Source organism: Bufo bufo, chromosome 8 (genome assembly GCF_905171765.1).
Source record: "Bufo bufo chromosome 8, aBufBuf1.1, whole genome shotgun sequence".
In the NCBI taxonomy this organism is placed as follows: Eukaryota; Metazoa; Chordata; class Amphibia; order Anura; family Bufonidae; genus Bufo; species Bufo bufo.
The window spans coordinates 42,175,196-42,190,068 of record NC_053396.1 but is presented as its reverse complement, the minus strand read 5'-3'; the positions used below and the strand labels follow the sequence as shown (position 1 = coordinate 42,190,068).

General features: G+C 37.3%; 1 protein-coding gene across 3 annotated transcripts in view; it reads left to right on the top strand.

Annotated features, from left to right (window-relative positions):
* TNC (tenascin C) overlaps positions 1-14,873 on the top strand; it is a 137,076-nt gene that overhangs the window by 78,242 nt on the left and 43,961 nt on the right. For 2 of the 3 annotated variants that reach the window (XM_040406040.1, XM_040406039.1), the window contains 3 exons: positions 84-356; positions 2,862-3,134; positions 5,131-5,403. The exons of the other annotated variant lie outside the window; for it this stretch is intronic. In XM_040406040.1, the coding sequence (XP_040261974.1) occupies positions 84-356; positions 2,862-3,134; positions 5,131-5,403 (819 nt within the window). The remainder of the gene's footprint in view (positions 1-83; positions 357-2,861; positions 3,135-5,130; positions 5,404-14,873) is intronic. 3 annotated transcript variants of the gene reach the window in all.

The window sequence follows — 14,873 nt, the reverse complement described above, 5'->3', positions numbered from 1 at the left end:
TCCATTCAGTTGAATATTTTTAGAAAGTATTTCTTTGCCTTCACAAAATTCTTTGACTAATAATAGCATATTTTCATATTCAGAAGTTCCACGGGAGCTGGGCAACCTATTAATATCCCATGTAAACTGGGACTCCTTCAAACTCACGTGGGCAGCTCCAGACAACAACTATGAGAAATTTGTCATTCAGGTTCAGGACACTGCAGAAGAAGAAAATATACAAACCATTTTGGTCCCTGGAGAACTTCGCTCTTTGGAAGTGCCGGGTCTGAAACCGGCCTCAAAATATCTCATCACTCTGTATGGTGTGATTCAGGGATCTAAAACTAAGCCTCTCTTTGGTGAAGCTGTCACAGGTACCTGGAAATGTTTCAGCAAGGTCTTGCCATCACTGCACCATCCGCTGCCTAAAATCCATGTTTCATTATCACTAATTTGCACTTGCTTCATCAGCTGTATTCCTGCTGTTTTCTCCAACTATTTCTTTAGAGTATATTTACATGCAATAGATTTGTTTCTGAAAAATCTGCAACTGAAAATCGATGTCATAGATATGAATGGGGCTGTTTTCACAGCAAGTGTGCCGATTTCAACAAGAGACATTCACATGAAGTGGATAGATGTAGAAATGTATGTAACAAATCTGCCACATGTAAAAATACTCTTAGAATGGTCACATTGAGCTTGCCAAAATATTACATTAGTGCATTTTAAAAGAATAAAAATAGAAATAACAATAATTAAACAGCTCTAGCTCCAACATATTATATAGCAAAGCAATAGAGAAACAAATCGCAAACAATGAAAACCAATTAAAATGAGGCAAAAGTGTACAATCTAATCATGTCTAAAGACAGAACTACTCACTGAAGCAAGCTGTCTACTGCTGTGCATAAGTGCATTTTTGCCAGTTATAAAAATGATTAAAAAAAAATAAAAAATACAGTCAAAATATTTATTGTGGAAATAAAACTTTCATTGTTTATAAAACCCTTAAAGGGTTTCTACCACCAGATTTTCACCTATTTAGCTGTCTGACACTAGCGATCTGCTAGTGTCTGCTGTACCTACCCATGTTCACGTATTACCTTTGTCTGGAGCGGTTAAGCTTAAAAACGTAGTTTTATTGATATGAAAATGAGCCTCTAGGTGCTATGGGGGCGTCTTTTCAGCACCTAAAGGCTCCGTCTACTCACTATTTCTGCCACCCAGCGCGCTCCAGCCTGCCCCTCTCCTCTAGATTGACAGTCTACTGCTCTCCATCTCAGCCGAATTCTCGCGCCTGCGCCGTGTGCTTCTGTATTCGGCGCAGTAACTGTCGGACTGCTCCCTGCGCCGTAATTGGCGGCGCAGGGAGCAGTCCGACAGTCACTGCGCCTGCAGCGAATACAGAAGCACACGGCGCAGGCGCGAGAATTCGGCCGAGATGGAGAGAAGTAGGCTGTCAATCTAGAGGAGAGGGGTGGGCTGAAGGGACGCGCTGGGCGGCAGAAATAGTGAGTAGACGGAGCCTCTAGGTGCTGAAAAGACGCCCCCATAGCACCTAGAGGCTCATTTGCATATCAATAAAACTACGTTTTTAAGCTTAACCGCTCCAGACAAAGGTAATACATGAACATGGTTAGGTACAGCAGACACTAGCAGATCGCTAGTGTCAGACAGCTAAATAGGTGAAAATCTGGTGGTAGAAACCCTTTAAAACTGTAAACCAACTTTTACACAACTTTTCAGGACAATCGGGTACTTTTTATTCGAACCAAATTAAATCCGAGAACCCATTCTATGGAATCAGACCTAAAATGAATTCTGGTTAGTTCGTTCCTCCGTACTCATAGTCTATAGGTCAGTTAAAAAAGCACTCCCTCAAAATATTTTAGAATGGTACATAATGTTAACTGTAGCGAAGGTTATTTTCTTACTGGTGACTGTATTTCTGAGTTATATCCTCCCTTCTGATCCTTAGCTGTGTCATGTGACCAATACTCTGATCTCTGATGGACAGAGGACAGGAAGTCAGTTACTTCTCTATTCATTCCTATGAGACTGACATTGAGTCTCCCATAGGAATACATAGAGAAACTGGATTCATGTCCACACATAACATGCTGTGTTATTTGGAAAGTCAGTGTTGGTCACATGACACAGCTGAGGATCAGAAGGGAGGTTATAACTCACATATACAGTCACTGGTAAGATTACCTTCACTACAGTTTATATCATGCACCTTTCTAACAGGTCAGAGAATAAACATTTTTGTTACAGTGCTTCTTTAAACTGTTTTGCCTTGCAATAAACCATTTCATTTGTCCTGGAACCTTGTGTGAGTCTAAATCATCAAATATAACAATTTCTACATCTTCCCAGTATCTTCTATATTTCTATACATGCTACCGAAAATTATAATATATTGCAATCAAAATGTCCCTTAGCTTTAGTCCTTTTGTCCAAACTAAAATCAGCAATGAAATATTGCAGATTCAAATTAGCAGAAGGAAAACATTTTTGATCAGCATAACTTTTCCTTATGGCTCATCTATCGCATATCTAAAGTTGTTTAATACCATTGCCACAGCTTCTTCATTCATCAGCTTCATTCATTCAAGCTTGCTACTGTTTAGTGCATGATTCATTAAATAAAACATTTAAGCATGTAAAAATATATTATATAAAGCTGCTTCTCTGGGTAACTGAGGCTGAAGATTAGCCCCTTCACTTGTTTTTTGGCTTTTGGCTAAAAAACTGAAACACTTGAGACTTCTGCTTTCTTCCTCTGATGGGGTTTGTGAACTACTGAGCATGTATCCATGTGGATTTAGCCATATTAGTCATTCATTAATTCAATTAAATTTTTTCCTGCTCAGAAAACAAGCCAGAAGTTGACAACTTGTCCATCACCAATGTAACACCAAAGAGCTTTGACTTGTCTTGGACAGCAACACAAGATGATTTTAATCGATTTGTTATAGAAATCGTTGATACAGAAAAGTTATTGGAGCCAGTGAAATTAAATGTCTCTGGCAATCTCAGGAATATTTCTGTCTCAGGGTTATTACCCAACACTGATTACACCATCTACCTCTATGGCATTGTCCGTGATCAACCTACACAACCTATTAGCACTTCAGCTTCTACAGGTACTGGACATTCCAATCATCAGATTTTCTTGATTCATCATACATTTTCTTTATTACAGATTATCTAGCTCTCGATCCTTTGGAAGTGTTGTTTATGTTGTCCTTAGTGCTTATATAGATGTAGCATTTATTAAACCTGGTCAGACATTTCCCAGAATACTGGACATACTCAAGTGTCTCTTTCTATCCTCTCAAATCCACACCAAGAATTCTAATTCTATAGAATCCAACTTTTTTGAAAAATGTAAAATAATAATTGATTCTGTAGAATAGATGTGCTTATCTTTATCTTGGTGGCAATATGAAAATCTAGAGTTCTTTATCCGCCCCTATACCATCAGGCCTTTATCTTTCAGCAGATTTACTTAAAAGTCTTAAAGTACATGCTCCTATTGACATCAAGAAGATCAGAGTTGTAGTAGTTCCCTCCACTACAAGGTTGACAGTGCTGGATAACCCCATTAAAGCACATCTTACAGGGCATTCTCATTGACAGCTAAATTCTGCTACATCCAGCTTCGCTGCCCGAAGTATAAAAAAAATACCATTGTGTCCCCAAATGTAATAAAATTAGAACACAAACTAATCGCTTAATCTCCTGCCATTTCTAGCACTGCAGTTCTGGTCCTCACCTCTGGTTTCTGTTTCACATATTGATGACATAGGGCATATGGCTAGTGATTGGCTGCAGAAGGCATGTGCCACATACAGCTATGTCCCCGCTGCAAACTGTAAACGGAAACTGGAGGTAAGGAAGTGAGCAGGAGCATTGAGAAACATGGAGGATTAAGGCTACTTTCAAACTCGCGTTTTGTGCGGATCCGTCCATGACAGATGATACCATTGAAAGTCAATGGAGGTTGGATCCATTTTCTATTGTGATTGTTATCAGTGAAAAAGGATCCATCCCCATTGACTTACATTGTGTGCCAGGACGGATCAATTTGGCTCAGTTTCATCAGACGGACACCAAAACGCTGCAGGCAGCGTTTTGGTGTCCGCCCTCCAGAGCGGAATGGAGAATTGATGCAAACTGATGCATTCTGAACAAATCCTTTTCCATTCAGAATGCAATAGAATGCAAACTGATCTGTTTTGGACCGCTTGTGAGAGCCCTGAACGGATCTCAAACGAAAAGCCAAAACGCGAGTGTGAAAGTAGTTGTAAGTTTGCAACCTTTTATTATTTTATTACAGTTGGGGGCAAAGGGGACTTTTGAAATATACTGTATCTGGAAATAGGAGTAGTTGAGTTGTTCTTTAGTCCATCTTTGCTGTCCATCTAGTACTAGGCTTTTGTGTTTGTCTGTTATTCTCTTCAAATGTTCAATGTGTGGTTTGTCTCTACTCGTAAATGAGGAGTTATGACTATGAGAATATTTTCGAAATCCTAGTAAATCACATTATATAGAATCAATAATAAGCATATAAGGAAACCCATTCAATTTTAAAATCAGACCTCATGCACAGGGTCATATACTGCACCCATAGACCTAAACATGACTGTACTCTACAGGGTCTTTTCTGTTGGCTTCCTTGTGATCATTGAGAAAACTGGTGGCATGCTCCATCAGATGTCGCATTAGATTATTATTCTATCCTAGTAATATTGCTTCTACGGAAAAATATTCTTGTAATACTGGTCCTCACTGAGTACCATATGGCCCCTGCTACTCTATAGTATAGTTCTGCTGTGTGCATTAGGATTTAGACTCAAGCTTACTACTAATATATTTTCAATTTATGAAAAAGAACATCATTATTTACATATTGCAATACTTCTCTGTAATCTATGTCTATGTGTTATTTTTATGTTTTGCTGTGAAACAGTTTTTTTCAGGCACAGAACATCACAATATGTCTTCAGAATATTTCTTTTTTACCTTTGCTATTACTCTTTTAGCCTAGCACTCAGCACCTTACCAGAAGAGAGATGGACAACAGTATTAACAAGACTTTTCAATTTCCTTCTTCCTTCCATGATATTTTTTTTCCAGAGACGGAACCTGAAGTTGGAAACCTGGTGGTTTCCAAAATTACTCCGCACAGTCTTTACCTGTCCTGGACAGCTGACGAAAGTGGTTTTGACAACTTTATCATTAAAATGCAAGATACCAATAAGCAGTTTGAACCAATTACACTTACAGTACCAGGCAGTGAACGTTCAACAGTTGTGACAGGACTAACAGATGGCACTGAATATGAAATTGAGCTGCATGGCGTCTCTAGCGGTCAGCACTCTCCATCAATTGAAGGAGAGGCAACAACAGGTATTTCAATTTGGTACCATGATGGTCATCACTTGATAATTGCAGTACTGTAAATGGGAAGGGGGAAAAATTCAACAACTTCCTTATTTGGGCTTGTTACTGCAAGTTTAACCAAAGTAGCTAAACACAAGTAAAAGTAAATGTAGGAAAATATTACATGGTGCCATAAAAAATTTATATCTCACAGAAAAATAGCAAGACCTCATATAGCTATGTCAATGAAAATGTGGTTAGGAAAACAACCTTTCTATGCCCTTAAAGGGGTTGTGCAGGCAGCATTTGTTGATGACCTATCCTCAGGATGGAGGCACATGGAGTGCTGGCTCCTCTTCAAACAGCTGATTAGCAGGGGTGCTGGGTGTAGGACCTCCGGTGATCAGATACTGATGACCTATCCTAAGGATAGGTCATCAATATGTACTGGCTGTACAACCCCTTTAATCGGGTTGTCCTATAACCCCTGTCCAATGCCCTATTAGGGCACAAGGACATAGTAAAGGTAATAGTAGACTTTGGAACCGCTAACAGTATATCAAATGGATGGCTGGAAAACAGGGAAAATATATACCCAAAGAAGACTTCCCACTATCTCATGCTCATATAAGGTTGGACCGGCACTCAAAACACTAAGAGAGATGTGGAGCCAAACACATTTATTTAACACAATAAAATAAATCAAGGTACTAACATCGATAATACAGTCTATCGATAGAATATAAAAGATCGATTAAAGTGGATCGATCAAATAAAATCTAATCGAATAAAAATCATGGAATAAAAATTAACATAAAATGCAATATTCTAAATCGATTGCTACTAGATTGCCTCTAGAGACCTAGGTATATCAGTGGAAGTGCTGTGCTCCCTGGTCTAATTATGCTATTACACTTCCAGGATCATGTGCTGTACATCAGGCACGTAATCCTAGCCCTATTTCAACCAACAAAGTCTGTGGGTTTCACCTGGCCAGCCTCTAGCACAGAAAGATCACAGCACCCAAGGCTGTCTGATTGTGCAGGAGCTACCCCCATACATTGTGCCTATGTACGGCATATGATTCCGGAAGTGCCAGTAACATTATTCGATAGGGAGCGCAGTACTCGCCCAGTAAGGTCACCCTTGGGCACAGACAGATCACAGCACCCAAGGCTGCCTGACTCTGCAGGTGAAAAGCCCGTACATTGTGGGTTGAAACCAGCTAAGATCATGTGTCCTATGTATGGCATATGATTCTGGAAGTGCCAGTAACGTTATTCGATGGGGAGCACAGTACTTGCTCAGTAAGGTAAAAAAAATTATCATAATGAAATTCTTGTAAGACTCGCCACTGTGGGTGAGATGATATTTAAAAAAATAAATAAAAAAATGGATTACCCATTTATCTTTGTTCTTAGAAGCTGCACTGGCAGCAGCATCCATTAGAACAGGTGTTGTCTTCAGCAACTTTAATACCAAATGTGTTTGCATTGAAATAAATGCAGCAGCAAAAATTCTAAAACTTTGCACAGGTTATTTTTGCATTGAAAAGGGGCAAATGTGTTTCCTCACAAAAATTTCCACTAAACTACAAATTACGTTTTCATTCCCTAAAATGCAATTTGAATTTGTGAACAGCCAAATAAAGAAATAAATGGATAGATAGGCTTGCATTCCAAATCCAAAGAGCTGCGTCAAAAATATTTTAGTGAAGCTCTAGAATACTTGAGTAAAATGCCCCTTGAAGATGTCACTGGTTAGTCTGTTGCTTGACAGAGTGAAGTTACACTAAGCAGAAAAGCCCAGAAAGAACGTCATTTTTAAATGATGAACGTGTTTCACGTGAAATAATATTAGCAAATGCTTAATGTTTATATCATTGGTAGAACAAGGCCAAATAATTTCTCACCAAGAGAAGCTACAGATGTTAGCGAGTCCTTCATGTCTTTGCTATAAATGGCAAAAGTGAGTTAGATGCAATGTGAGGTAAACACAGTCATTTACCTAGATATAAACATATGCCTTCTGCTGGCTGGAAAGAATAAGAATGGAAATAACGTATTCTAATATGCAGCCAAAATACATACCGGGGGCTCTATCAGGCCATATATCAGCTGTATATAATCTGCTGGAAGCAACTATATAAACCATATAGTCCAAACATTTCCTTTTTAGCTCGCTATTCAAAATTATGATCCTACGGTATTCCATATTAGTTTGAAAAATATAGTCATACATAAGCAGAAATTGTTTAATACTCCAGCAAAAATTGCTTCTCATGAAGACAAGTCCCTTTTTTAACGGTGTCTGTCTCTGTCCCCGGCAGTAGGCAATTATCAGCTCTGTCTGGCCATTCTCTTAAAGGGGTTTTCCACTTAGACACATAAAAAAATATATCACCAAAATTTAACCTTACTGCATTCTATAAATCAGATGATTTATATAAAGTTCTGAGTGCATTTTGACTCCTCTAGATTTATTAAACTGGTGTAAAGTAGAACTGGCTTAGTCGTCCATAGGCAGCCAATCAGATTCCACCTTTGAGTTTCTAATGAAAGGTGGAATCTGATTGGTTCCGATGGGCGACTAAGCCAGTTCTACTTTACACCAGTTTAAACGATCAACACCCCGCCCCACCGTGTTTACATCGAAGTGCAAGACTCATGGAGAATGTCTGGGAAAGGTCTCCTGCCTCTCCTTCACCTACCAGCTCCAATATCACAGATCCAAGTATGGCCAGCAGCCATATGAATACTAATGAAGGTGTGTTGAATATGGGTTAAGGGAGAGGCCCTCTTCCAGCACAACTTTTACTAAAGACATTATTTAACAGGTTTTCCTTAGGATTTGAGTCCCAGGCCTTCTGTATGGCAGGCAGAAGAGTTACCATTACATTTTACAGGAATAACACTGAATAGTATATTACTGAAATGAAGGGGGGGATTGTGCTATTTACTAATCCCCATAAATAATGTATTGACTATATTATACAGCTTATTATAGTTACATGGATACCAAATAAGGTTTTGTGATATTTCATATTGCCAAGTATATTACAAAAACTTTAATGGTTTTTGCTTCATTATTTTTTTTATAGTAACAATTACTTTACAGAAACGTTTACGATAGAAAAAAAAAGCAGGAAAGTATATATTTTTTTTCTGCCATAACTTTTACTATACAGATCACAGTGAGATTTGCACCCCAGACCTTTATGTACAGTAAACAATTGCCTTACCCACTCTTCTATAAAAAAATAAAAAGCTCTGCTGTAATGATAGGATTTTTATGCCTTATAGTTTTACTGTTGTTCATTATTAAATATCACAAAATAGTATTTGGTACCCGTACAATATAGTGAACATATTTATGGTGATTGGTAAACAGTGTGACTCATAGGTTGCCTATATGGAGCCCTGAAATTCTTGATAGGCGCCATGGAACCAAGCCTGCTTAAAACCTGGCTGGAAAAAGCCACCCTAAGACACAGCATCATTCTGACATCATGTCGACAGGACAGGGTCCAGGAGAATGAGCAGAACACCACCCTGAAAGGCAACCGATGATGTTGTGTCTACAGGGCAGAGCCTTATAAGCCTTGTCAGATATAGATATGATGACATGGGGATAGGCAACCAACACAGTGGAAAATGACACATGACCCCCAATGGAGTGCAGGAAAACTAGGCATTACAGGTACACAATCCCTGTTACTAAGTGATAACATATGTTGTTTCCTGTCAATTAAGGCTGAAAATTACAAACACAGAAAATCCCTTGAATTTATCTGTCCTGCATTGGAGTGGCCATTGGATGTGGAATATAATAATGTATCATGCTATTATAATGAATAGATGACCATATACAGTAACTCAAAAGTCGATTTGGGGGCGATACCTTTCCTCGCTACAGTTATTGGCACAACCGGATCACCATAAGAACAAGAGTATCCAGCAGTTTCACCCATTGGCAGTAATGCCTGTTGCTAGGCACATGCTAAACATTTTTGAGCACTGTCTAGCAAGCACAGAGTCTGCAATACATAGTCATTAAACAGTCACAAAAAATAATTATAGTCGGCTACTTTCCAATTAGGCATATTAGTTAAAATTTGTTTAATAGGTGGACTCGTTTAGGCCTGAGTTGTTTCTTCTTTATTAAAAAAATTACCCTGATATCACTTTTAGTCATTTATGACATGATGGGAGAAAAGTTAATGTGACAACATTGCTATTACTTACTAATCGAGTGCGCCCTCAAGTCTTACTGGTGGCTCTTGTCAACATAAAGGCTCATTATTTCGAGGATCTTGGAAAGCATTACGTTTCCGCCAACTTAGCAACTAAAGATGCTAATGCTATTTTTAAACAGGAATGTGAAGAGAAGATAATTGAATTGTGTTCAGCCGATAAATTTTCAACCAAGGAAAAAAAGTGTAGACTGTGCAGTAATGGCAAAGGAAATTCTGATGTGTTATGGGCTATGCTGGGGAACAAGGACCTTGTGGACAAAATAGCTACCCAATCATTTGTGATTTTTTATTTTTTTTACTGTAAAATAAATTATATACTAGGATAAACCAAACGAGGATCCCATAGATGTGGAGAGGCTGCATTTAAGCTGAACTCTTTATTTCTACAAGTTAAGTTTATAATTTATTACAATATTAAATTGATGATAATAATAGGGTCATTTAACTGCTGACTCCTCAACCGCTCCATCACTGATGCTCCATTCTGCTGTTGCCCTCCGTAGCTTTGGTCTCTTTGCCAGTGGTGCTTGGCACCAGAATGTATTCAACATAGTCCAGACTAAATAACATGCTCGATCGGGACAGCTCCAGTTTATATGTCCTATTAGATCATATGGACTTCAAAGAGTGTGGTCCTCCTCTAAAGCACCCCCTTTTCTGTGATTCAGAGAAGAGTGAGCTAAAATCTGCTGTTTGCCAGATAACTTCCCTTCAACCAATTTAAATGTAACTAGGAATAATTTAAATTTGATATTTTTTTGCCTAAATTAGGGTTTTAAAAAATAAATGAGCTACATAGTAACTCTACTAAAATGTTCTTCTACTTAAGCTGTAAGAGTAGTCAAAATTGGCTTTTACCTCACAGTGTTTTTTTTGCCTTCCTCTGGATCAACTTGCAGGATGACAGGCCGAACTGGATGGACAAATGTCTTTTTTCGGCCTTAGGTACTATGTTACTATGTAACATCTTGACTGTTAACTACTATGTACTACATGCATCTTTTTCACACTATTTATGGCTTGCTCATGGAAAAATGAAAGGACCCAGGCATCTGGACAATTACTATGATTTACGTAGACAGGAGTCACTGAGAGCATGAGAATAAAATTATTCACAACTTTAAATTGCACAAGTTCTTACCTGATTCGTATAAAGCATGCGTATCTGTCCTCAAATTACTTGTATGCCTATGTCTCTTAATTTATGTTTTGTTTAGAATTTTCCTTCATCATGCTTCAGGAAGCATTAAAGAACGCATGATGTTAACCTATAAAACACCACATGGCTTAGCATGGCTCTATTTTTCTATTATTTATTTGTAGGTTGGCTACAAATATGTATGTATATACCCTTACCTGTATATACATCAAGTAAATTGTCACGTTTGTTGCAACATCCATTACTGCTTGGAAATCTTCCCAAGCTTTTCATGGCTTTGTTCTCGAGTCTTAAGCTTTTGTAACATATAATTTTCCTCCACAGGTGGCTATATAACTATCACTCTCTGGCAGCTGGATACCAGTCACATATAATTAAATGTTTTTCTTTCTTTTTTGTTCCTTTCTTTCTACTCTCCGTAGTGAAAATCATCAGATGGTTCTATACACGCAATACACCATAATAACAGGAATTGGGAAAACAAAGGATTATTTCATTCTGTCTATTAGTGTCGGGCCATAGGAACTACACGTCTGCTTTAATCACATTTTTCCTCTGCCTTTTTGATTTTAGATAAAGGTTTTAAATTTCAGATCAGTGAACCCAGTTTGTTAATACAGCTCAAATTGAAAGAAAAAAATGAGCTTCATATTTGATATTTTGACAAAATAGCTATGTTAAATTATGAAAGGTTTCCCTATTTAGATTAGTTTCATCTCTTCTAAACTTTATTACATTTGAGTATTGTGCATATGGCTATATTATGGTATATTTATACAAGGTAGATTTGTTGCCGAAATATTTGCATCTGCCACATTTATCTGAATGGGGGCTTGTAAAAAAAGATATGTGACTGCTTTGGAAACAAATCCTTGGGGTTTGGCCACATGTGGCATACTTTTTGGTGCAAGAAATTCCCTGCAGATTTATATAAACCACAGCACAGATTGATATGCTGTGGATTTAAAATCCAAATGCCAAGGTATATGTACATTTTTCTGTAGCATCTCATCTATATTGCTGCTACTGTAATAGCTGTGGGTACTGTAAAAACTATGATAAAATAAAACTAGAGATAGATTTACCCAATAATATGATGTTGCACTCCTTTAGACCTCCAGTGCTTGACTTATGCAGGATAATAAAAAAAAAATTAATTGCATATCAATTAAATGATCATAAAAAATATTAGACTCACATATTGCAATTTATAGTGAAAGTGCAGTATGGCCACCATGTATGCTCACTATCTTTCTTGTATTAACAATGCCATGGCCAATAATATCACTGCCTGTAAAGATGTTAAAAATAAAATGATACATTTTGATTGATAAATACTATCTAAGATAGGAGTGACACCCAATGCAGGCAACCACTACTGATCATCTCCCTAGTTAGACACTAGTAGAAAGGATTATAGGTGTCAAAGCAGTACTAGGAGTAGCAACAAACCAAGTCCCAAAACAAGGGTGTTGAAACCCCTATAAATTGCTCCTGAAATTATAGTGTCAATAGAGAGGCACATAAATCAGTGCCTAACAATACTATGGAGGGAGGATCAGAGCAGAAAATATGCTAGAAACAGGATAGAAATGGTGTTAACCCAAAGGTGAATTGTTAGGCACTGATTTATGTGCCTCTATATTGACACTATAATTTCAGGAGCAATTTTTGGGGGTACCAACACCCTTGTCTTGGGAATTGGTTTGTTGCTATTCCTAGATTAGGTGTACTGCATTGACACCTATACCCCTTTCTACTGGTGTCTAACTAGGGAGATGATCAGTAACGGTTGCCTGCATTGGGTGCCACTCCTATGTTAGAAAGTATTTACCAATAAAAATTTATTATTTTCTTTATAGCATCTCTACAGGCAGTGATATTACTCATCTTTCTTGATGCACACCCTTTTATTTGCATATCAATGTCATGGCCAACCAAAAAGAGAAAAATCCAATCTGGTCATTGCTTTTGGAATGGTTGTCTGTGATTATATTTCACATTGGGAAATATTGAGAACACTTTGCGGCAATGCTACAATTTTACAATGACTCACGAGTTACCAAAAGTTACTGCTTAGTTTTAGCGTTAGTTCTATAGCACAAAAGGCATCAGAACATCCCTGCAGCATCTGGTCTGAGCCATGAGGGGAATTGATGAATGCAGACATTTAAGACAACTAAGAGGCTGTAACAGATCTAGACTTTAGTCTTCCAGTTAATTTACTCCTCCGTCTACTCATGCCAATGTACCCTCCCACTGAGACACTTGTAATAAATAACACGAGGAGTGCTCTGTTCTGGTGTCTTCTGTCTTTGAGGCTTCAGAAAATAAATAAATAGATATTTCTTCTAAATTTATTAACTGTGGAACATTAACGATTTATACCACCTTCCATACACTGGGTTATTGTCTTCATTATTCCATTGAATATGTGTCTCTTTTTCGGCTCAGTTCTTTTCTCTATTCTGCTTCTGGCACTAACCTGAAAGATTTGGAGCCTTCAAATATCTTTTGTATGTTTCACTGTTGACTACTTCTTTCCAAATCAATTTTACCCCTTGCTGTTCTGAAATGCTGGCAGTTCTCCATCAAACCTTTTAATGTGGCTTGTTTGGGTTTGTCGGCCATTACTAATGGACTTTTCTTGTGTGGGCTATTTATGCAGATTTTAAAAAAAAATCTGTCTTTTCCCTTTTGCGAAAGACTCATCTAAAGGCAGATTAAAGAAAGCTGAAAACTATCTAGTGGAACTGAGAACAAATTGCTATGGACAGATATTAACCAAATCTATTCTAGCTTAGACTGTTGTTAGGGCTGAGGGGATTGGATGTTGCATACTAACTACTAAACGGTAGGGATTTCTTTTGTGCTTTTCATAAACGGTAGCGGTTGGTCCAAAATTTAGAAGATTTAGCAAAATGTAAACTATTTTCAAAAATATTCTATGAAAACTGTAACGGTTATAAAAAGAAAATCCTAGTGCATTAGGCTATGACACTTGTTGCGCACAATGAAATTTTTCATATTGAGAATACTGTTGGTTACTGTGATGTAAGAAAAAATCTCCTACAATAACTGCCTAATTAACTCCTTAAATGAACATACAGAACTTATAGCATCTTTTTCCTGCAGAGCTGCAACATCATGGTTTTGCATCGAGCATAATAATTTAAAATTAAATGAATAAAAAATAAGTACAATAATTAAACCCTAATACCTTATTCCAAAAGGGTCTGAAGCTTTAGTCTTGGTGCAGTTTTCCTTATAGCTATTTTATGATTTTTCAGTTTTCAGTCTTTTAAAAAAATAAAAAATTAAATTAGCCCTTTTCTCTGTATAGATTTTAGTATCTTTGTATTTGCAGAATAGCAGGCTTTCTGTTCATTTTAGGTCCAGTCAGATAGAAGCTCTAGTGACTCATGTGCACCCCCTATTTCTGTTTTCCTGACAGGTTGTAAACACTCATTATAGCTCAATTCCTAGCAAACTGCACAGGATGTAGCTTAAATAAGTGTTAATGAGCTGTTAGGAATTCAGAGATAATAGCTATATATGCTGTCAGGGCTTCTATCTGATTGGACTCACTGTTAACAGAATGCCTGCTGTAAATACACAGAGACAATTGAAAAATAATTTGTAGCCCAAAATGAGCAGAATGCAATAATAAAAAAGGCCTACAGCCTTTAACTCTGTGTATATACAGATGACTTGGAGTTCTGTATTATAGATACAGAACTACAATCATTTAAAATACTGTATATTAAGAAATTAATCAGAGCAGAATTTTGGACCTATTTATATTATTTGACAGAGTATCCCATATACCTGATAAATTCTTTACATTTATATTCTTTAAGACATAACGCTGCTCATGACTTAGTTTGAAACTCTAACTCTTAAACCTGAAAAAATATGATTTCTAAAGTGTGGCTTAGTACAGCTAAATTTGTCACAGCCTCAGAATAAAAATGTATTAAATGGTAAAATCTTATGAAATATTTAAGGGAAATATGCCAAGGCAGCTACTCCAGCTCTAGTAAACAGTATTATGCCAATTTTGTCAAATATTATGCAAAGCAC